The sequence below is a fragment of the Talpa europaea genome (assembly GCF_964194135.1).
Source record: "Talpa europaea genome assembly, chromosome: 10".
Taxonomy (NCBI): Eukaryota; Metazoa; Chordata; class Mammalia; order Eulipotyphla; family Talpidae; genus Talpa; species Talpa europaea.
Genome location: NC_140077.1, coordinates 927,021 through 949,872, shown reverse-complemented (window position 1 = coordinate 949,872; position 22,852 = coordinate 927,021). Strand labels below are relative to the sequence as shown.

The following is a 22,852-nucleotide window of genomic DNA, read 5'->3' as shown; positions in this document are numbered from 1 at the left end:
GGCTCCCTGAGATTCGGCTGTGCCTTGCGACTGTGCGCACGCGGGTGGGGCGCCCCCGCGCTGAGAGGCCCCCCGGCCCCTCAAGCTTTCAAGATGCTGTTCTTCTGCTGAGTTTTTCTCGTAGTAATTGCTCGGTTTCATTTGCTTTCCTAAAAAAAAACAAGCTTTTTATTTGAAAATAATTGCAGCGGCCCGCGGAGCTGCTGGGAATGTCCTGGGCCTGGGCACCTCCCGGAGGCCAGGACGGCCCTCCACGGCCCGGATCGGGGGGTAGTTGCGGGGTTCCCGCGGGTACCCGCAGGGCGAGGCGTGGGCGCCGGGTCCACCCCGGGCCGCTGCCCAGCAGAAAGCGGCAGCCTCGGCCCGCGGCGGCCCAGGGCGGGGCTGGCCGGGCTGGAGCGAGGGCGGCGGCGGGGCTGTCGCGCACACGTGCGATCAATAATCACCGAATGGCCGCATTTGGGGCCCTTCCGGGGGCCCCACGCGCCCCTCGCCAGGCCGGGCTGGGGGCGCGCCCGGAGCCCCTGGAGGGCCCGCGGGTGCGGCGCGGACACCCCAGCGCCGGCGGCTGGGGGGCGGGGCGAGGACGCCCCCGGACACTGCGCTCTCGGGGTTGCCGAGGGGGCGCGGGGCGTGGGGGGCGCGGGGCGTGGGGGGCGCGGGGCGTGGGGGGCGTGGGGGGGCGGGTCGCGGGGCGCCTGCTCCCCCCGCCGCCCCGTGCACGGTCATTCCAGGGGAAACGCCCCGTCAACCACAGCCCTGACGTCACGCGCGCACCCCGCCCCCGGCCTGCCGGGAAGGGCCAGGCGGGGCGCGTTGCGGTCCCGAGCCCCGAGCGCCGGGGGCCCCGCCCGTCACGCGCCAGGCGCGCCCGTCAGTCAAGGCCCTGGGCGGGGCCGCGCCGCGAGGGCCGCCGGGCCCGAAGCCCCGCCCCGGGGCGGAGTCAGGGCGGGGCCTCCCCGCGCAGCCGCCCTCCCGCCCGCCCCGCGCCGCGCTCGATTGCTCTGGCCTGGCGGCGGCAGCATGGCGGCGGGGGCGGCCGAGGCGGCGGCCGTGGCGGACGTGGGCTCGGCCCGGCAGTTCGAGGAGCTGCTGCGCCTCCGGGCCAGGTAAGCGGGCGGCGGCGGCGGCGGCGGCCTCGGGGGCGGCCTGGGGGGCGGGGCGCGCCCCCTCCTCCCGCCCGGCCCCTGCCCGGCCCGGTGCGCCCTCGGGGCCCGCGCCCGGGGGGCTGCGGGGGCCGTGGCGTCGGGGGGCCGGGGTCTTGGGGGCCCGGGGCTGGGGAAGGCTTCGGGGGGCGCCAGGCGCGGGGCGCGGGGGGCCTGGGGGCCCGCGTGGGCCGGGCTGGTCTCCCCGGGCCGGGCCCGGCCTGCGCGGAGAGGCGGCCCCGGGGCTTCGGCGCGGCCGGGCCGCGGGGTTCGGCGGCCGACTCGGAGGGAGAGCGGCGCGAGGCCCCCCTTCTGCCGGGCCGCGCCTCGTGCGGGGACGGGCTTAAGGGGGTCCCCCAGCTCGGGGGCCTCCGGGTTTGCCTGGAAACGGCGTGGGGAGAACAGGGCGGGGGCCCGGAGGCGGCGGGGCAGGACCGGCCCCCCGGCCCCGAGCGCCTGCCCGGACGGCGGCTCTGCCTCCAGGCCGCTCGGACCGTCCCGGGGCTCGGGGGGGCGGGGGCGCGGGGGGGCGGGGGGTCCTCCTCCGCGCGGTCCCCCACGCCGGCCCCTGGGCGGCGGCACCGGACCCCGCGCGGCCGGCGGCGCCCGCGGCAGGCGGCCGGGTCCGTCTCGTGCCGGGCAGCGCGCGGGGCCGGCTCGCGCTGGTGGCCGCGGTCCGCGGGGCCTCGGGGAGCAGCGCCGGGGCCGTGGTGACCGGGGCGGCCGCTCCCCGAGCGCCCTTGGTTCTGGTGAAGGGCCCGGCCCGGCCCCGGCTGGAGAGAGGCGGCTCCGGGCAGGCGCCGGGGCAGGTGGGCGCCCGCCCCGGCGTCCCTGGTTCGCGGAAAGTGAAAGTCAAGCTTGTGAAACTGCGACTGTCGCGGGCGGCCGTGCTGGCTTCCCGCGGTGCTGTCGTGTCTGCACAGCGCTCTCGTGTCTTTGTTTCGTCTTCCCAGTGTCTGGGGGTTCGTGCCGCTGGACAACGGTGGCAGGTAAGGGAGGTTAGATCCCTCGTCGCAGTCCCGTTAGCAGCGATGGCGTTGGGTTGGGGGGCGTGCTTTTTTTTCTCTTTCGCATGTAGGGGTGTGTGCTGCTAGTTCGGGACTTACTTTAGCTTTTAACAGAACATAGTCCCATCATGAGCCTTTCCCCTTGTCATTTTCTATTTGAAAATGGGGTCTTTAATGGCTTTACAATTTTTTGTCTCATGGCCATAAAGATTACCTTGTTGAACGAGGGGTTTTTCTGGTTATCTGCTCTGTAAAACGACAGAAGGACGCGCGCTACGTCTTTGCATCTGGAATTACTTCCTTAGGGCAGAAAGTTAGATTTCTGGAAGGTTTGATTTCATTCTTACCCGTGGGATGTGAGGTGCTCATCTCACTCTAGTCTTGTTATCAAGGGGTGTTATGATTTTAAAAGTTCTTCCAGTTTTGCAAAAAGTGGTATCCCAGCTGTTTAGAAGTGGGAGACGGTGCTTGCACGCCCTGATGAGTGCACGCGTTTTCACGTTAGGGGCGGCGAGCCGGGTCTGATGCTGGTGCACACCCAGGCAGCTGCCGCCCCGGGCCGCTCCGCTCCATGGTCACTGAGTCTTTCCCCCAAGGGGCTCGCATGGCTCCTGCCAGCCGCGTCTGGCCTCTGCCAGGGGTGTCTTCAGATTCCTCCAAGTGGCTAGGCCCAGCTGTAGTTGGCTCCTCGCCATCGCTCAGCAGCTCCGTCATCGTTGACAGGACGGCGCGCAGCGACCTGCCCTGTGAGTGTCCTGTGACCGCACAGTCTGCGCAGGGCAGCCCCTGGGCCCCGCCCGCGCTCCCTCGGGGACTGAGCCGCCCGGTGACGGGGCTGTGTGCCGCGCTCTCCCCAGTTTGTGGACATTGGATTGTTGGGGTATTATTTCTGAGTGTCCATTCTTTTGGGGTCTTGTTTTCCTTCTCCCCATCCCTTAGGCCCTGGCTGCTCTGCGGAGGCTCACACCCAGGTTTAGAGGGGCTGCAGTTGCCGGCTGGCCTGGACCCCAGCAGACCCAGCCTCAGCGCCTGCCCCCATGGGACTTTTTGCTGCCCAGTTTGTTCTCCCTTTTCCTGCCCGCCCCCGCCCCTGTGGCTCCTCTGTGCAGCAAGCTTTTAACATGTTTTCTTCCTGACTTTTCCAGATTTTTGTGATTGGGGAATGTATTTTGAACCTAGAATTTTATAAAGCTGTAGGGTTTTTAGTAGGCTGTGAAGATAGACCTAGAGGGTTCTTTGCCAAGATAATTTACATGAAAATAGGTGGTAAGTAGACCCTGGGAGTCCTAAGAACTTAGTAGTTTATTCTTCCCCTTTTCTGTCTGCTCATGTTACCAGTTTTTAGAATTCTTTTGGTAACAGAGTGTGTCTCTGAAGCCGCCCCTGGCAGGCCGGGTTACCTGCTGCTGTCTCTGCTCCAGAGCATCCCTAGGGCGCGGTACCCTGCCAGAAAGGGAGCGCAGACAGACGCCTGAGAAGACAGGCTGGCAGGGCAGCGCCCTCTGGAGCCTGTGCTGGAGGCTGGTCAGCAGGGGGTGGCGGGAGGGTGCAGTCTGCGTGGGGGGTGTCAGCAGCATGTCTGCAGGTGCTTCTCACGCGTGTCCTGCTCCCCTGCAGAGATCCGGGCTCCCCTTTCCTAAGCGTGAAAGTGCTGTTGGTCCATGGGCGGGCCTTCACAGCCACCCCGTGTGCGTTACCCTGGACTGAGAGTCCAGCCACGCTTGCGTCCCCGGGCGCTTCGCCAGCGGATTCCCAGCAGGGTGACCACAATTCAGGCAGCTTTTTAAGGGTTTTTTTTTTTTTTTTTTTTTTTTTTGGTAATAGAATGTCGTCTGTGTTTCATTTATTTATTTATTTATTATGCAAGAACCGGGGTACAGGCCAGATGTGTGGGAGGAGGAGAGGATTCACCAGAGACAGAGCGGGGAACAGAACAGGCGGATCCACTGAAACCCACTGCTGAGGGGGGCAGCGGGGAGACAGGAGAGGTCTGCCGCGCCATGTGGGATCCTCGCCGGCTGGCCGGGATCAAACCCGCACTGCAGAGGCTGTGGACAGCTTCACGGTGCTGCGCTCAACGGCCTGCGCCACCAGGGGAGGCCCTGTGTTTCTTTCTTTTAAAGGTAACCGTTAAAAACTGCATTTTGCTCATCCACAGATCCCTCCTCGTGGTCCATTTCTGGGCGCCATGGGCCCCGCAGTGCGCGCAGATGAACGACGTGATGGCAGAGCTCGTCAGAGAACACCCCCAGGTCTCGTTCGTGAAGGTACTCCCCAGCGGTGCTGGCGGTCCCGCGCGGCTGCGGCTGTGCACCCTCAAGGCGGGGAGGAGTGGTCGGAGCCGCGCCTGTTTGCGGCTGGTGCTGGGAGTTGGAGTTTTAATGCAGTGGATTAGTCTCAAGATCCCAACGGGCTCGTGCATCTCCCAAGCCGCGGCGTTGGAAAGGTGGCAGACTCCCTGCCCCATGTCGTGGGCTGGTGCTGGCAGGGCTCAGGACGGGTGCGAGGGCAGCACCAAGCACCAGCCAGACTGTTCACTGGCCGGCAGTGGTCGTGACCTCAGGGCGAATGACCAGGTGTGATGTGGAAAGTGACTCGGGGGGCATAGGGCGGCGAGGCCAGGGAGCGGGCCCAGTGGCGTGGGGCTGGGCCAGCACACCGCAGAGAAGCTGTGCGGTTCTGGGCTGTTTGGGAGCAGGAGGACAGAGCCTGACAGAGTCTCTGCCATCTCCGGGTGGCCCCCGCTCCCCCTGGGCCGGCAGGTCCGGGGCTGTGCGGGCAGCAGCTGTGAGGCAGCTCACTGGCTCAGCCTGCGCCGCTCGGGACCCGGTGCTGTTCGAGGCACTGGACCCGTCATCCAGGCCTGTTTCTTTTTTTCTTTCCTTCCTTTTTTTTTTTTTTTTTTTTTTAAGATTTATTTATTTATGCATACAAGAGCTGGGGTACAGGCCAGAGATGCGGGGGGTGAGAGGATTTACCAGAGACAGAGTGGGGAGCAGAACAGACAGATGGACCAAAAACACTGCTGACGGGAGCAGCGGGCGAGGCAGGAGAGGTCTGCTGCACCATGTGGGTAGCTCCCTGGCCATGTGGGTTGCTCCCAGGGTTGCTCCCTGGCTGGATCGAACCAGTGCAGCAGAGGCTGCGAATTGCTTCATAGTGCGGTGCTTAACCCCTTGCGCCACCAGGAAGGCCCCCAGGCCTGTTTCTTTTTTTTTTCTTTTTTAAGATTTATTTATACAAGCACTGGGTACAGTCAGAAGCGCGGGAGGGTGAGAGAATCCACCAGAGCCAGAGCGGGGCGCAGAGCAGGCAGAAGGACCGAAGGACACTGCTGCGGGGAGCAGCGGGCGGCAGGAGAGGTCTGCGCGCCATGCGGGACCCTCACCCTGCGGCCGGAGATCAAACCGGCGCTGCAGAGGCCGCGGGCAGCTTCGCAGCCCAGCGCTCAACCGCTGCGCCACCGGGGAGGCCCAGGCCTGTTTCTTAAAACCAGGGTCTGCGTTGGGAGGACAGGCCGCGGCGCGGCACGTGGCAGAGAGGGTGTCTGCTCTGGGACCGTGCTGCTTGCTGTGTAGCCGCGGCAGCTCTGGCAGGTGGTGCTTGTGCAGGTAATGGCGTCCCGGCGCTGTGGAATCCACGCTGAGACTGGGTGTCCGGCGTCTTCTTCATGGGTCAGTAATCAAAACCGAAGAGATGCGCAGGAGCTTTGCTTTGCCCGGGCACCGCGCCCCTGCCGTCAGCCGCTCGTGCCAGTCTCGAGTGTCCAGTGCTGCGTGCCGCAGCCAGAGCCAGCGCAGTAGAGCCGTGCGCCTTTTAAAGTTGAAGGACTCATTTAAAATTCCAGTGAATCGTGTTGTGTAACCTGAGAGTGGAGGCCTCAGGTGTCGGCATCAATAATGGAAGGGGCCAGCAAAGCCGCCGTGTCGCCCGTGGTTGGAGGTGACAGTCACGGCCGGCTGTGATTGAAGGCGGGCTCGGGGCGGGGGGTGGGGGGTGTCTCTGCAGTCACTGCAGGTTACTGCCCGCTGCCGAGCCTGGCGCTGGGATTTCGAGCGGCTCAAGGGCATAAGTGCCTGAGCCAGCCGCATGGGAGCCCTGCCTGCCTGGGCCACCTGGACCCGAGCCTGCCACTCGGGGCTGGTGACTGGGCGGGCTCTGCAGTCCTTGCTCCCCGGGACCCCTGGGTGGGGCTTTTCCATGGCCGTGAGGACACCCGGCCCTCGCTTAGGGCTGGAAGGAGGCCTGAGGGCGCTGGAGCAGCAGTGAGCACAGGTGCGTGAGGCCTGCGACACCCCCCCCCCGCCCCCTCGGTTGTTCACGGCTCTTCTTCAACACGAGGGTTCGGAGGCTTCTTTTCTAACCACCCCGTGTCTTTAAACTTGATTTTTTAGTCTTTTTTATGGCGGCGGAGCTCGGTGTCCTGTAAGGAGTGGAGTCCTCCACGTGTGACTCAAACGTCCAGGGCGCGGCTGGTGACGGAGACGCACGCTTCAGAGGCCGCCCGCTGGGGTGGACGGCGGTGAGGGCGCCTCATGGCGTGGTCCCGGCTGTTCCGCCAAGGCTTCTGCGGTCCCGGCCCCAGTCCCGGGATGACCGGGCTCTCAGTAGAGTCCCCTCAGCCGCCCTGGCTGCCCAGCCCAAGGCTTGCGCTCCTCAAGGGCTTGTGGGAAAATCACTGAAACAGTCGCCCAAAATGTTATGGAAACCCTAGATTTATCCAGAATAAGACTAAATGGCTAATTAGCGTGTCACGGGCCTTCGCTTCTGGCGCGCCGTGCGGTCAGCTCGCCAGCACTTCGCCCTGACGGGGGTCGTGTGCCGCAGCCCGGCCCGCGCGGAGGCGGCGGGAGGAGGGAGCACGCGCTTCCGGGCGTGTTCAAGGTCCAGGCCTGTCCTCGGTGCCCTGGGAGCGGGCGTTGGTCACGTCAGGCACGTCACGTTGGATTTCGTTGGTTCGTGCAACTCGGAGTTAGCCCCCGTGGTCCCGGCGGCTCTGGGCTGCCAGTGGCGGTTTCCTCTGTCCCTGGGCCGGGCTGTCCCGCAGCGAAGTTTCACCCGGGCGTCATGGCACCCCCTTTCTTGTTGGTTCCCTTACTGTGTGCGGCGCCCGCCGCTCACCCTCTTGGGCGCCGGCACCCTGATCTCTGCGGGTGCTGGTCGGCGCCTGGGGGAGCTTGGCGCGCTGCCTGCTTGCGGCGGGCCTCGTTTGTGTGGTGGCCGCTGCGCTTGCGTTTATGCCCGTTGTGACTTCGTGCAGGACACGGAAGGGGTAAATTTGCATTGTCTTACCCCTTAAAGATGGGATCTTTGTAGTTTTGACTTTTTTTTTTATTTCAAAGATTTATTTTTATTTATCTGTGCATACAAGAGCCGGGGTGCAGGCCAGAGGTGCGGGGGTGAGAGGACTCACCAGAGGCAGAGTGGGGAGCAGAGGAGGCAGATTGCCTGAAACACACTGCTGAGGGGAGCGGCGGGCGAGTCAGGAGAGGTCTGCTGCGCCCTGCGGGTAGCTTCTGGCCGGGAGGAACTCAGGCCGCAGTGGCTGCCGATAGCTTGATGGCGCTGAGACTTAACCCCCGCCCCACCGGGGAGCCCCTGACTTGTATGTGCAGCCATCGGACAGGTACGGCTCACACCACTTAACTTCTGCACGGCTGGAGGCTCTTGCTGCCGCTTCTCCTGTGCAGTCTCCAGCAGGGCTGTGTGCCGCACCATGCCGCCGGCCCCAGGAAGCCCCGCAGCCAGCCACTGGCTGAGCACCTGGATTTCTGGAGTTAGCAGCAGCCAGCAAGCTCACCCAGCAGCTTGTGTGTGCTTTTGGGAAGGCTGACGATCTGCTCAGATAATCATGGTGGAACTGCTGATCGTAAACTGCCTGTTTTTCATCTACAATGTCCTGATCATTAAAAAATAGCACAGTTGGGCCTCCCTGGTGGCGCAAGTGGTTGAGCACCGCACTGTGAAGCTGTCCGCAGCCACTGCAGCACGAGTTCGATCCCTGGCCGGCCAGGGAGCAGCCCACACGGCACAGCAGACCTCTCCTGTCTCCCCGCTGCTCCCCTCAGCAGTGGCTCTGCCTGTTCTGCTCCCCACTCTGTCTCTGGTGGGTCCTCTCACTCCCCACACCTCTGGCCTGCACCCCTGCTCTTGTATGCTTAAATAAATCTTTAACAACAACAACAAAAAGGCACAGTTATCGTGGCTTATCAGTTGTAAACTAATAAAGTTTGGTGGCCAAGTGTGGCAGCTGTCTTACGAAAATATCTGTTTTGAAATTCTTATTTGGCTGTTTGACAAAGAAGAAACCTTGATTTTGGAGGTTTCCTTGGGGTGTCTGTGACAGAGCAGAAAGAAGCCTCTTTCTGAGGCATAGCAGGAGGTCCCTCTTGTCAGGTCTGGTCAGGTCTCCTGCTTCTTGGGCCTCAGCACCACCCTGGCCCGAGGTGGGGCCTCCAGCGTCCTGTCGGGGTCCATCCTGGGCCTTGCATGCCTGCAGCCTGGGGCATAGGCCAAGTGGGGATGCCAGTCCCAGCAGAGAAGTCGGGAGGCTGCGGGAAGGCGACGGAGGGGACGGGGTAGCTCCTGGGAAGGGGCCCGGGCAGCGGCATCTGATCGAAGCGTGGGGTGGGGACCTGAAGGGCCTTCCCGGGGCAGCCGGCCAGCTGGACGTGAGGCCTCTGGGCTTCCTCTCGGAGGAGCCCCGGAAGACCTGGTGGTGGGTTGGGGTCGGGGTCGGGGTAAGGGGAGGTCCTGAGCCCAGGTTGTCACCTTGATTTGAGGGGCGCGGTGGGCAGGGGGTGGACGCTGGCCTAGAGAGGACCTGTGGGCTCGGGGAGGGGAAGGGAGTGGAGTGGGGGGCGAGGCAGCAGGCCCAGGCAGGTCCTGGCACCTGCCAGTGGTGGAGGGGCCCACCTGAGGGCTGGGCAGGGGTGCTCAGAGGGTGCCCGGCCCAGTCTGTGGGGAGCTGCGCCCTGCCGTGCCTGCCCCGCCCGCTCTGCCCTGCCCGGCCCTCACCACAGCCTGCCCACTGTGGTTGGCATCCGCCTGGGCTTCCCCCCAGGGGCCGCCTGAGGGGCACGGCTGGAAACCTGCAGGGATGAGAGAGGAGAGCAGCTTCTGAAGCCCTGAGGGGTCCTGGCTTGGCTGCTGCTGGCCCTGCTCGGGCCGACGGCCTCCGCGCGGTTTCTGCTCAGCCGTCCCTCTGGGAGCCTGGGGATGCCAGAGGTGGGGTCCGCACCCAGCCGGCCCGGCCTCTCCGCGCCCCTCTGCTCCGTCTCCTGGGACACGCGTGAGGAAAAGGCACAGAAGCTGCTGAGCCCCGAGGAGCCGGGCTCCGCCAGTGTGCCTCCGGGGCTGTGCCCAGCTCCGTTTTCCGTGTCCTTGGACGGTGGGCGCCGTTGTCGCGTCAGCACAGCCGAGCAGCTAGAAGCAGCGCTGGGAAGTATTTCTGAAGCAAGAGAAGGAGGCGGTGAGGGGCCGGGGCGGCACGGGCCAGCGAGTGGGAGCCCTGGAGCCGGCAGAGAAGCGGGGAGCCCCCAGGACCCCACTCTGGGAGGAATACAGCGTGTGTGTGTGTTTAAGCATTTGCAGCAATGTAATTTATCAATACATTTCATTTCCTAGAGGTGTAGTGTGAATACAGATCTTGATTGGTTTTCAAAGTTTAGAGTAAACGGACACTCCCGTGAGGGGGAGAGACAGTCCTGGCTTCCTCACAGCCGTGCTTTGTGAAGCCCCACGGAAGCCCCGAGCGGTGGTTGTTGCTCGTTATTTGGAAATTGTCAACAAACAGGTCTGCGGTCCGGGAGTCGGGGCCGCGTGAGTCGCAGGGGCTCCAGGAGACGGTCGCGCAGGAAGCGGGCACCCAGCCTGGCGCTTGCGTGGGGTGGCCCGAAGCGCCGCCTGGCGGGTCTGCTCGGAGCCCAGCGGCCTGGCAGGAGTTAAAAGCAAAATCTATCCGCCATCAATAGTTTATTGAAGAAATACTCCTTTTTGCTTCATAATTTGCGGAGGGCCGGAGCTGTCACTCGTGATGTAGTGCCTCTTGAAATTAGTCAATAGAGCAAACAGCAAGAATTGCTGTGGGCAGAAAATAAGCACTGTAATCATGACATAACTGGGGTCAGTGATTTATGGATTTCAATATCGTAGTAGCTGCATAGGATTGAAAATTTACTAGGTCACTAGTGCACCAAAAATTTTATTCACAGCCTCCGGGCATCCTTTGAAATGTGCAACAAAATAAAAACCTCTGAACCTGTTTTGACACTGCAGATGCAGGGACTCCAGCGGCCCAGTGAGCCTCATTTAAATGTAAATGTGCCCGGGCCAGCCGCTCCTGAGCAAGGCGTCCTTCCTGGGTGAGGCGGGGAGCTGATTTGCGTACTGAAGGGCCTGTTTATAATCCAGTTTAAATTATCTTATTTTCAAGTTGGAAGCCGAAGCCGTCCCTGAGGTGTCTGAAAAATATGAGATCAGTTCTGTCCCCACCTTTCTGTTTTTCAAGGTAAGGAGGAAGATGGCCACCCGCCCGCTGCCCAGCCCCGGGTGCCCGCCGGCCGGCCTCTCCCTGCTCTCCTTTGTGCCCATGCTGAGCCGCTCCGTGAACCCCGGAAACTGGCCCGTTGTTTGTGGGGGGGAGCCCCGCACCAGACCTGGGGGCCTCTAGTGCAGACCCCGGACACTGCCATGCTGGGCACTCGCCGTCCGGCCCCGAGCCCAGGCGTGGTGATATGGGACTGGCTCTGGCTTGGTGAACGCCCCGCCGGGAAGATCTGTGCGCCCTTGTGTCCCCTGAATGCCTCATTTGTACTTAACAATAGGTTGATTCCCCCCCCCGCCCCCATCAGGGTGGGAAGGCCGGATCGTTCGAGTTTGACATGGGTGTTTTCCTGGTACGTGCCCGAGAAGGAAAAGGAGGGCCTGCTTCTGCGCTCGGGCTGGAGGCCTTGCGGGACGCTGCCCAGTGCACTTTGTGTTTCATTTTTCACGCGGAGCATCGACCCCTTCAGATAGGCGGAGCTGTGGGTGTGCCCGTCCTGGGCGGGCAGGGAACTCTAAGCGCCTCTCTCACTGCAGAATTCGCAGAAGGTCGACCGCCTGGACGGCGCCCACGCGCCCGAGCTCACCAAGAAGGTACAGCGGCACGCGAGCAGTGGTGCCCTCCCGGCAGGCGGCGCCCCACACCCCGAGGAGGACCTCAGCCTGCGCCTGAAGAAGCTGACACACGCCGCCCCCTGCATGCTGTTCATGAAGGGGACCCCCCAGGAGCCGCGTTGCGGTGAGGAGCTGGCGGGCGGGCGCGGCCAGCGGCCCCTGGCTTGGGAGAGGTGCCTTCCCTGGGCACGGCAGTGCTGAGCGAGGGTGGTAGGCGTGTGGGCAGGCGGGGCCGGGCTGGAGGCACTTAGAAACTACCCCCTGAAGATTTTTCTCTGACATGGAGGGACCCTCCCCAGGGGGGCCTCGCTCAGGGTCCCCTTGGGTGGAGGTGGGAGGGGCTCCGGTGGCCCCTGGGTGGCTGGCTGGCTGCTCAGATCACGTGGCTGTGAGCGGTGGGCCAGTCTTGGCGCGTGGGGGGCACAGCCTGGTGGTGTCTCTGCCCGGGCTGGCTGCCACCGCTCTCGGCTGGGCCTGTGCCCCACCGATGGCGGCCACCACCATCCACGCGCGTGCTCGAGAGGCTGTCCTTGGGGGAGCTGGCGAGCGCGGCCCTCTGTGTTGGGGGCCTGGTGTCTCTTTCCTGTGCCGCTTGGAGTGCCTGCAGGTGGGCGGCACTGGGGACCCACAGGAAGCAGGGCACACCCTCCCCCTAGACCCAGCCCTCGGGTTCTCTAACCTCTTTTGAATGGCAGCGGATGGACGCAGAAGACCCTGGTGCCGAAATGCCAGTCCTGGTCCCCAGCCTGTCTGAGCAGGGTGGGGCTGGAGCCGGCTGTGGAGCATCTTTTAATTACCTTTTATCAGTTTTTCAAGTAAGTCAGAATTACAGTAGAAAAGACCGGTTTCCTGCCAACCTTGTGCCTCTTGGACTCGGCGAGTGGCGTCTCCCGCGTGTTGGTGCTGGCTGAGGGGCCTTCGGGAGCCCCAGCAGCGGGTCAGCAGCAGAGTGAAGCTCTCGGACACCTCAGGGGGAGTGGAAAATGCGGGGCCTTCTAGACAGGTGACGAAAGGCATAGCTGGGGGAATTAAAGGTTTTCAGATATGACCGACAGTTTTCACTCCGCTCACACACTTGAAGTTCTTGTAGCTACGTGCTTAGTAGCTTCCCTGTCCCGACGTGTCTCCATCACATGCCGTTGACAGGGTCTTGCTGGACGGTTGGTGCTCTTTGATAGAACGTCTGCATCAGGATTAATTGGAGGATTTTTTATTGTGATTGGCCTGCCTTTCATGACCTTGCCGATTCCGTCGTCTTCTTTTTTTCATTAAAGATTTATTTATTTATGCACACGAGAACTGGGGTACAGGCCAGAGGTGCGGGGGTGAGAGGATTCACCAGAGACAGAGTGGGGAGCAGAACAGTCAGCTCTACTGAAATCCGCTGCTGAGGGGAGCAGCGGGGAGACAGGAGAGGTCAGCTGCGCCATGTGGGTCACTCCCTGGCCAGGGATCGGACTCGCGCTGCAGCGGCTGGCCACAGCTTCTGAGTGCTGAGACTTAACCCTTGTGCCTCCAGGGAGGTGCCCTGTCCCCTTCTTGCGTGCCTGGCGGCACTCTGCCCTCTGGTTCTTAGAGCAGCATTGGCGATTCTGCCTCTTGGGGCCTGGTTAGTGGAAAACGTGCTTCTCTGTTGCGTGCCAGAGCCCTCTGAAGGCCGTGGCCCCGGAGCGCCTGACCAGACCCCTCGCGTGATGGCTGCCTGAGTGCCTCTGACAGCTGCCCCCTGGCCAGGGCCTGTGCACCCCAGGATGCTGGCCCCGAGGGAGCCGCATACCACAGCGCCCCCTGCTCTCAGCTCACGGGAAGGTAGGCTGGCGCCTTGCCTGGATGTTTTGCGCCTCTCGCCTTCCTCTCCTCGACTTTGGGGCTCCACCTGCAGCTCGGACACCGCCGCATGAGCCTGATGTGGGCGAGGGGGTGTCCGTGCTCACAGGGTTAGGTTGGCCTCCTCGGCGCTCTCGTGACCGGGAAGGTTTGCCAGAAGCAGCGAGGTGACGGCTTTGTGAACAGACGTTAAATCCTTGAACACGCAGGTTAATTTGTTTGGGAGACCGCGTGACTATCTCAGTCGGCGTTCAGCAGAGCAAAAGGTGTTTGCACACGGTCCAGGTTGTCCCCGCAGCGGGAGTCGCGTAACGGCCTTCAGGTCAGCCCTCGGGGCGCCGCCGGGTCCGTGACGTGCCGGGGCCTCCCTCACATGTCCCGTCTCGCGTCCAAGTGGCTGCAGACAGGAATGGCGACGAGGTTGCTGAAAACTTGGCTTTTTTTCACTTAAATATTTTTATCGTATGCGTGCATTGTTGTTGTAAAGAATGCGCGTGTGAGCGTTATGTTCCTGGAGCGAGGCTTTCTCGCCGTGTTACCCCTCAGCATGGCATTCCCGGTCTGCCGCGTCAGCCCTGAAACAGGAAGGTCTCCCCATCGGTCTTTCTAGGGTGCATGTCATTGGCCAAAGCGGAAACAAAGCCTCTGCGTGGCCGGTTGCATGGAGATGAGGGAGTGTATCGGCGACAGACCCGCCGCCAGCCTCTCGCTGTTGCCCGTCGCCCCCCAGATGGACGGAGAACACTCGGAGTCGGTGCTTCACTCGGGCCGTGCCCGGACCCCGCTCTCCCGCTGCGGGGCAGCAAGGCGCCCGCGCGCGGAGAGCCGTGCTCGTCGCATCTGGAGCCGCTCGGGGCGGGTCAGGCCCCGCGGTGACCGTGCCTTTGCTGACCGTCAGGCCAGGCTGCTCTCGCCGCGCGTCGTGTCGTGGATTCCGTGACGTGGCTTTATTTAGAAATAGCTGGCGCGGCCCAGTCTTACAGAAGCCTGAAGCTGGAGGGTGGGTGTCCTCAGGGACCCGCACCGGCTCCAGCAGGGACCCCAGCCGTGGAGCCGCCTCGGGGAGACGCGGCCTGTGGGAGGAGCGGCGTGTGCTGGTGAAACGGGCGGAGAGTGGCCTCTTCCCACTGAAACGGGCAGAGTAGGCCACGAGAGGCCACAGGGTCTCTGAGACCAGAGCGCCACCCAGAAGCCCCGAAAGGCCAAAAGCCAGAGGACAGGCCCTATAAGAGGACCGTCTCTGTCGGGGGTCTCACCCGCACGCACGGTGGCGGGAGACCTCAGCCTCCGGAACCACCACCCCGGGGTTTCTTCACAACCTGGAATAACGAGCTCGCTGCGCCCACACGTGGCGGCTGCTCACCCGGCACCAGGCCGGGGCTGTGGGCTCCTCTCAGGCGACGTCAGAGCCAGGCCCGAGGCCCGTCTGTGACCGAGTCCTCCGGCGCCTCCCCTCCTTGGGGGCGGCTGCTGGACGCTGCTTCTCCCTTTCTTCAGAGGCTGGAACTGTCTTCTTTCCTCCAGGGGCCGGCGTCGTCTCTCCTCCTTCGGGGGGCCCGGGTCGTCTCCTTTTTCTGGGGGCTCCTTGGCTCCCTCCAGTGCTGGCTTAGCTCCTCTTTCACCCACACGTCTGGTTGGACCACTCAGCCCCAGTCACCTCACAGCTCGCGCCTGCCTGTCACCAAGGGCAATTATGAGCTCTGAGCGGCAACTGCCACCACCAACTTCTGGTGGGCAGCAGGGGCGAAAGGCCATCACTGTCCTGCCGGCTCCCGCCGCTGAGATGGCGGGTCCCCAGCACTGGGGCTTGGCGTTGTGCGCACGTGGCCGAGGGCGAGAAGCTGAGCCCGTGTTTTCTCTTCCCTGCCTGCAGGATTCAGCAAGCAGATGGTGGAAATCCTTAACAAGCATAACATTCAGTTTAGCAGCTTTGACATCTTCTCCGACGAGGAAGTTCGTCAGGGCCTCAAAACCTACTCCAACTGGCCCACCTACCCCCAGCTCTACGTTTCTGGGGAGCTCATCGGAGGGCTCGATATCGTTAAGGTTAGAGTCGGGACGGCTGTGCCTTGTGACGAATTGCCACGTGGACGCGCTCTGGAGCGCGGGCACGGGGGTGGGGGTGCCGGAGGGCGCCCGCCTGTGAGCCCGGGCGCGGCCTGCGGAGGCGCTGGCAGAGGCCGGTGTGCGGCGACTGCGTCCGTCTGGGGAGTGTTTCCTCACGTGCGCGTCTGTTTATTTCAGGAGTTAGAAGCGTCTGAAGAACTAGATACAATTTGCCCCAAAGCTCCCAAATTAGAAGAAAGGTAAGTGTTTCAACGATGGACTACTCGAAACTTTTGGAAAGTATTTTTCAACCCTTAGCTCTTACATTGCTCCTTCCACTCCTCGGGCTGCTGCGCGTGGCAGGGCCGTCCCTGCCGCGTTTGCTCGTGGGTGCCCTTCCCGTCACGCCTGCGGGGGGTCTCTGCTCTCACGGGGCGGTGGTGAGCCCCCGTGGCAGCCTCGGTCCCGTCTGGAGCGCCGCAGCCGCCCCAGGTGCCGGGGTTCCTGCTGGGCCCGGCCCGGCATGCCATGCCCTTCGATCAAAGCCTCTTCTGCGGCCACTCCCCACGGCCTCCCGGTGACGGTGTCCTGGGCGAGCAGACGCGTGTGCGACATGTCGGGGTTCTGTTGCTTTTCCCAGACCTGACAGTTGACGGTTCAAGGAAATGTTGAACTCATAAAATGTCTGTGACTTGAAAGGTCTCAATCAGCTTCTAGAGATTTGATCTGATAGGAATTTGGACTTTGGCCTGTGGGGAGACTTCTGGGGTCCCAGCTGATGTGTCTGAGATTGCCAAGCTATGACAGGAGTGTGTTTTGAGGGGCAGCAGCCTGCCGGCCCTGGGCGCTTAGGGCTTGAGTCTGTAGTGTGAAAACTTCCCTTGAGGTTTTCCTACCATTTAACATTTTGGAAGTTTTATCTAAAACTGTTCAGTCAGTCCATACCCCCCGATCTGTCCTTGGTTACCAGGGTAACCCTGAGAGGCAGCTGCACGCATCAGGCTGACCTTGCGGGCATGAAAGACATGCCCCCTCCCTGCCTTTTTGGTGAGAAGGCGAAGCTGCTGTTCCCTGGTGCCTCCAAGGCCTCGCCTAGGCTCCCCGGGACTTCGCCTGTGCTCCCTGGGGCCTTGCCTGTGCTCTCTGCAGCGCGCCGGGGGCTCTGGAGGCTGTGTGGATGTTGGCACCTGCCTGCAGCCTCTCAGGGCCCTCAGCTATTCACATCCCGCCCCTTCGAGCCTGGGGCTCGGCCTCAGCCTCTTTCCAGGGCGCTTGTGTGTCTCCGCTGTGGTCTGGCTGGACTCAGGCGGATGCACAGACAAGCCAGGGTGTCCTCAGGGATAGCCTCAGGGGCCCTGGTTAGCGGGGTGCGGAGCTGAGTTTCTGGACACAGCAGCGTCTGGGGGTCAGCTGGTCAGAGGCCCTGTCGTGGCTCGCTGGGTCACGAGGTGAGTGGCAGCAGCACCACAGTCTTGCTTCTTGCTCTCATTCTGAGAAGTGGCGATTGGCGCCCCCCTGGAGGGACACACACAGGGACGCACGCTGACCCCAGGCGAGCCTCTGCACGGACAGTTACGTGGACAATGACGTGTGACAGGGTGGAGCCGTGAGTGGACAGTTGAGGTGGGAGCGTGGGACAGTTCAGCAGCTGGTGGTAGCAGTGCCCACCCTCCAGGGGGCCCGCGGGTGCTGCGCCCCGCGTCAGGAAGGGGGTGCAGTGTGCCCGCTGCCTTCCAGTGGCTGGGACGGCTCCCCGATGGCCCTCGCGGAGCCCGCGTGGCTGCGGCAGCCATCACCGTCGTCCTAGTACTGCGAGCGGATGGGCTTAGGTGCAGCTTGCAGGCGCCTGCGTTGCCAGGAGGCCTGTCACGTTTGGCGGCGGCTTAGGGGCTTGAGGGGGGCACGTGGCTAAGGGGGCGGCGGCGCCTGCCCGCCGGCCCCTGCCCTCCGGGGAGCGGAAGAGGCTCTTCATGGCCGAGCTGAGCCACTTTGTGTCTGTTTTCTCCCTCTAGGCTTAAAGTCCTCACAAACAAAGCTGCTGTGATGCTCTTCATGAAGGGGAACAAGCAGGTAAAGGGCTCACGGGAGGTTTTCTTGGCAGTTTCTCTGGAGGCGCGTGTGCCTGGGCCGCTCTGCCTTCCCGCTGCAGCGGGTGGAGCCGCGGGGGGGCCTGGGTGCGCCGGGCCCGGGCCCGGGGCCTGGGCTCAGGCTGCGCTTGCCTCACTCATTCAGCCGCGGCCCGGGGGGCGCCTTCCTGCCGCAGACCTGCGGCTCGACCGAGGGCGGGCGGCTGTGCGCCGCGGGTTGGCCGCTGCAGGCCGCCCCAGGGCCTGGGGACGGGGGCTCCCAGGCGCTCTTTTGAGGAAGCACCTAATTGATGGTGCGCGTCGTTCTGGGTGTGCAGTTTGAGGGGCCGCGCCCAGCTGAGCGCGCCCTCCGTGTGGTGCAGGCGCCGTCTCCACGGCCCACCTGCGCCCGATCAGCCCGCACTGGCTGGGGTGGGGCCGGCAGGGCCCGGCTGTGTCAGGGAGACCCGTGCTCTGAGCAGAGGCCGGGGCCGGGGTCTCTGGTGAACTGTCGGACCGGCCCCTCGGGGCTGCTCTGTGCTCCCGGTCCCTTCCAGGGGAGGATGCATGGCCGGGGAGGCTCACGTCCGGCCCCGGGGTGTGGCTGTCGGCGCCTGTGGGCTCCCCGTGTGCTTTGCTGCGCCTGTCACAGTGGCCCCGCGGGTGACGCGGCGTCCGTGTGTCCTCCTTGGTGACCAGTCAGAGCATGACTTTCAAAGGCTTCCCTCTGGAAGCCGAGGACTGTTGTCCCGAGTTCTGATGACAGCCATATTAACGCTGTGAGGCCTCTTGGCGCCAGGTCCTTTCTGCGGGATGGCTGGGCTTTGGGGTCCTGTGGCATGAAAAATACCAAGATTCTGTCACCTCAGAGCTTGACACCCTGTGATCGGGAAAGTAGATGTGGAAACGGGGAGGAGCCCAGCGGGAGCAGGGCCCGGGGCAGGAGGTTGAGCACGTCCGTGGGCGGAGGGCCCGGCCACGTGGGGGTGACTTGGAGGAACAGGATCACGGGCCGTGCCTGGAGCCTCTGCGAGGGGCAGTCCATGGAGGCGCAGGAACGGCTCGGCTTCACCCGCCATGCGCCCCGCCTGAAGGGGCACATTGCCCTGGGGTGCTGCCGGCCCACACCCCCGCGTGGAGGAGCAGGAGCGCTGGCGCAGCTGACGGGGCTCTGCTTTTTCTTTTTAAACTTAGGAAGCGAAGTGCGGATTCAGCAGGCAAATCCTGGAAATACTGAATAGTACCGGGTACGCAAATCTCGTTTTCAAATGCAGGTGTAAGCCATCTCCCCGGAGTAAGAGAAACGCCCCCGCTGTGCGGCGTCCCCCCGATTGCCCCCCGGGCGCTGGGGCAGGGCCTCGCAGGGTTTCCTGGCTGGGGTAACGTGAGGGGCCCTGGGGCGGCCGTGGACGTGCTGTGGCCCCGTCCCGAGGTGGCGGCGGCCTGGCTGGTCAAGTGCTGGGGACATTGGGGTGCAGGCCTGCGCTTTTCTTCTGGCAGGGGCCGTGGGCGGAGCTCAGCTCAGGTGCCTCCTCGCGCTGTCCCCAGCTCCACAGGGCGCTTTCCCAGAAACAAAATAGTTTTCTATTTAAAACACCAGGTAGGCCCCCCCCCCCGGTGGCACAGCGGGTTGAGTGCAGTGCTGTGAAGCTGTCCGCAGCCTCCGCCGCACTGGTTCGATCCCTGGCCGGCCAGGGAGCTACCCACATGGCGCGCAGACCTCTCCTGTCTCCCCGCTGCTCCCCTCAGCAGTGTGTTTCAGTCAGTCTGCCAGTTCTGTTCCCCGCTCTGTCTCTGGTGGATCCTCTCACCCCCCGCCCCTCTGGCGTGTACCCCAGCTCTTGTATAAATAAAATAAATCTTTAAAAATAAAACACCAGGTAGCTCTTCAACACTTGAGACTGAATTTCTCGTTAAATGTTCCTCCCTATTGCAGTGTCGAGTATGAGACCTTCGACATCCTGGAGGACGAGGAAGTAAGTGCTCTGAGTTGTCCCCACTCTCGGTCCGTGTCGCCCGGGCCCGCTGGGCAGCTCACTCAGGGCCGCGCTGTCCCCACAGGTCCGGCAGGGGCTGAAAGTCTACGCCAACTGGCCCACCTACCCGCAGCTGTATGCCCGAGGGGAGCTCGTCGGAGGGCTGGACATCGTCAAGGTGAGATCAGGGTTCGCCTGGGGCCCGGGTGTGGCTCCACACTGGACAGAAACTCGGGCTGGGCCTTTTACTCCTGGTCTCAGGCTGGGCCCTCCTGACCCGGGCGGCCCTCGCCCTGCGCGGCTCCTGGGCCCTCCCACCGCCCAGCTGGCATCCTCACCTCGCACCTGAATTGGCACAGTTGCCCTCCCAGGGGGGTCGCTGTGGTGGGGGAAAGGGGACGGGGGTGGGCAGCATCGCTCCCCCCTGTCACCTCGAGAACTAAAGCCTTTAACGCACTTCGTGAGGCCCTTCAGCCCCACAGCGCCTGGCAGCGTCCCCAGGCTGCCCCCACCCCGCCCTCCGGCCTCAGGCCCGCTGATCTCGGGGACACCGCCCCTCGCCCAGCCCTGGGTGAGCCTCAGCGGGCTGTCTCGGTGCCGGAGGACGCACGTGCAGCACATCACTCGTGGCGCCCCAGGGTCGGTCCGCTCTTGCGGTTCTGCAGGGTGTGGTCTGTGGGTGCGGTCTCCGCCTGGCACCTCGGGCCTTCCCTTGGGGGGCTCACAGCCGTGCAGCCACCGCCACGGGGCCCGTCACGGGCTTCATGCAGTTCTGAGGCTGAGCTGCGCCAGCCACTTCTCAGCACGTGACAGGTGTCGTGTGGCTTCACGCCCACCCGCTGAGCTCATGCACGTCTTGGAACCTGCGGTGCTGTCCGCATTTTCCTTGAGAAGCACCGGAGAGCGGCTCTCCCCGGCCACTGCAGTCTGTGTCCTCAGGCCTGGGGCGGGCGCTGCGAGGGCTGCTCTCTCCAGGCTGAGTCTTGTGTCCCAGGAACAGCCGCTGCTGAGAGGCACGTGCCAGGGGCCCCTGAGAGCCCGGGCCCTGGCGGCAGGTGCTTGGGGTGCGGTGCCACTTGCCTGCGCACACAGCCGGCCCCCACCGCAGGCGACGGAGCCCCGGTGTCCCTGGAGACCTCCTCAGGTCGCCTCAGCAGCCCGAGGGCAGCCTTGGTGGGGAGAGGGTCTGCTGAGCTGCTGGCCTCTCGCCGCCCGGGGTGCCCGCCTGCTGCCTGCCCTCTGCCCTGGAGAGTCATGAGGAGAGCGAGTGGGCTGGGGGCTTGCTTGCCCTTCGTGCGACTTAGGGGACCTGGAATGTGGCTTCCTGTTAAGTCGGCCCAGGCCGGGGCCTACGCAGCGCTCGGGCCCGGGCGCTGACTCAAAGCCGTGTGGGCCAGCCGTCCAAGTCCCTTCCTGCCGCGCCTGTGTAAACCGATGCTGGCTCTGAGCCTTCGGGGGTGAGTGGGGCCTGGACACCACGCCCGCTCCTCCGCGCCCCCTGGGCCTGGCTGGCTGCCTGCCGGAGGCTGCTGTCTGCGCGGGAGGCCCTTGTTCTGCGCCCCTTGCTCCCCCTGGGCCGAGCAGCCGGGGCGCGAGAGCACTTCCCCTGGTCAGCTGCTCGCCTGGCCTGGGCGGCCGGGGGTGGCCCAGCGAGGCTGCCATGGCCCTGGTGCTGGGGCCGGGCCGCCCAAGCGCGCTCACGGTTTGCTTATGCGCGTTGCTTTTTTCTTTTTCTTATTAGGAACTGAAAGAAAATGGCGAATTGCTGCCCATTCTGAGAGGAGAGAATTAGTGAATGCCAGACAGGCGCCCGCGAAGGCAGGACGCCGCGGCCGGTCACACTCCGTCCTCAAGGCGCGGGTGGGCGTGCTCGGGGCAGCCAGGCTCCGTGTGTCTCACCGGTTCCTGCCCCGTGGGTGTGTTTCCCACCAGACATGGGAGGCAATAAACCACTTCGGAGTCGGCCACGCGTGGTGGTGCAAAGCGTGTCTCTCTGCGCCAGTCAGATGTGCGGGCCCCGTGGCCTGCGGGCCCTGCGATGCGCTCGCGGCTCTTCGGCGCACTGGCCGCTGGCTGGCGCGGTGAGGAGCCCCCGGGAGCCGCTGTTGTCCCACAGCACTCAGCGGGCAGGCGCTGGGTTCCCTCACTGGCCAGGGAGCACGTCACTGCGCCCGAGAGTCCAGCTGATGGTCTCCGGGCGCCGTGCCTGGCCCTGGGGAGCCGGCGGTGATGGGGGCCACCTGCTGGCTCAGACTGCCTCGGCCGCTGCCATCGGGTGCCACCGGGACGCTCGCCCAGGAGGTGGCGGTGTGGTGCTGACGGGGAGCTGGGAGGCCTTGGCCGGGGCTGCTCTCGACAGCCCTCAGCGAGGGTCCCCCCGCTGGCTCGGCCTCAGCCGTGGCCTCGCCGCCTCCTGGGGGGCTGGTCGCCTGGGAGATGGCGCTCGCACGCGCGTCCCCCCCCTCCTCTCCCCGTTTCAGACGTGACTCCCCAGAGAACCTGTACGGCGGGGCGTGGAGTCCTGCGAGCCGCTGGCCTGGGGCGCCCCCTCACGGGGCTGCGGCCTTGCTCCTGCGCGCGGCGTGTAGCGGCTCCCGGTCCGGCTTCCTGGGCCTATTTCGGGGGTGTAGTGGGTGATTCTTGAACCCCTCTGAAGCTCAGGCTCCATGGGCAGGGCCAGCTCGGGTTTTCCAGCAGTGGCGCTTGCCTCGGAGTGCCGTGCGTCAGGGCAGTGCGCCCTCGCCCCGCCGGCCCCCAGCACTGCCCGGCACCGGAGCAGGAGCAGCGGCGCCTGCGGGGTCCAGGCGGGGTTCTGCGGGGGTGGCCCCAGTCTGAGCACTGCTGGGGTTGGTGTGCAGCGGCTGGCTAGCCGTGCGTCCAGTGGGGGTCGTCGTGAGTGGGGAGGGTGGGGTGCGTGGGCGGGGCTGCCGAGCCTGGCTGTGGGACCCAGGAGCACCGTGGCCTTGGGGGGCCGGGGCCTCGGTGCCATGCCCCGTTGGCAGTTGCTCCTGGTGCCAGGGCAGGGCAGGGGCTGGGCGGCGCCTGAGAGTTTCTGAGCCCGCGGGAGCCACACCCCGTCCTCGGGGGCACCTTCCGGCGGGGCTGCTGCTGGGCCGTCCAGTGTGGTCGGCTGGGGGCACCTTCCTTATGGAGCCGGCGTCCACTTGGGGCGCAGCCTGCGGGGCTGGACTGTACAGGGAGGAAAGCCGATTCCACTTTGTAACCAGAAATGGGGCCGACAACCCATTTGACCAAAGGCCTTCAAGGGGCGTCTGTGCAGGGGAGGGACCGTGGGGCTGGCCGGGCCGATGGGAGTGTGACGCCGAGCCCGCCGCGGTGGGGAGGGCAGCCGCCTGTACACCTGTGGCGGCGCAGGGAGTCAGGTCTCCGGGCTGCCCCCTCCCTCCCCCAGCCTGCAGGCGGCTCTTCACGGCTCTCTTGGCCCCCACGCCCGAGTCAGCGCCGAGGTTGGCGGTGGGCACGTCAGGGCCCCTCTGTGCGGAGACCAGAGGGAGCTGGGCTGGGACCGCCGGTGTCCTGTGGCTGCTGCGTGTGCTCGGTGCTTGGCCTCAGGAGCCCCAGGTCCTGCCCGCCTGGCTGGCCCTTTAGCTTCCTCGGGAAGGAAG

The 22,852-nt window shown here is 64.4% G+C and overlaps 1 protein-coding gene across 1 annotated transcript; it reads left to right on the top strand.

The window, feature by feature from the left end:
- Positions 1-1,023: 1,023 nt before the first annotated feature.
- GLRX3 (glutaredoxin 3) lies at positions 1,024-21,185 on the top strand (the record flags this gene model as incomplete). The annotated part of the gene is made up of 11 exons (XM_084244375.1): positions 1,024-1,109; positions 4,311-4,419; positions 10,587-10,661; positions 11,234-11,435; positions 15,012-15,184; positions 15,383-15,444; positions 17,197-17,254; positions 18,445-18,497; positions 19,187-19,226; positions 19,312-19,404; positions 20,968-21,185. The coding sequence occupies 11 exons, from the start codon at positions 1,024-1,026 to the stop codon at positions 21,016-21,018; spliced, it is 1,002 nt and encodes a 333-aa protein (XP_084100501.1). The 3' UTR covers positions 21,019-21,185.
- Between the last annotated feature and the right edge of the window lie 1,667 nt (positions 21,186-22,852).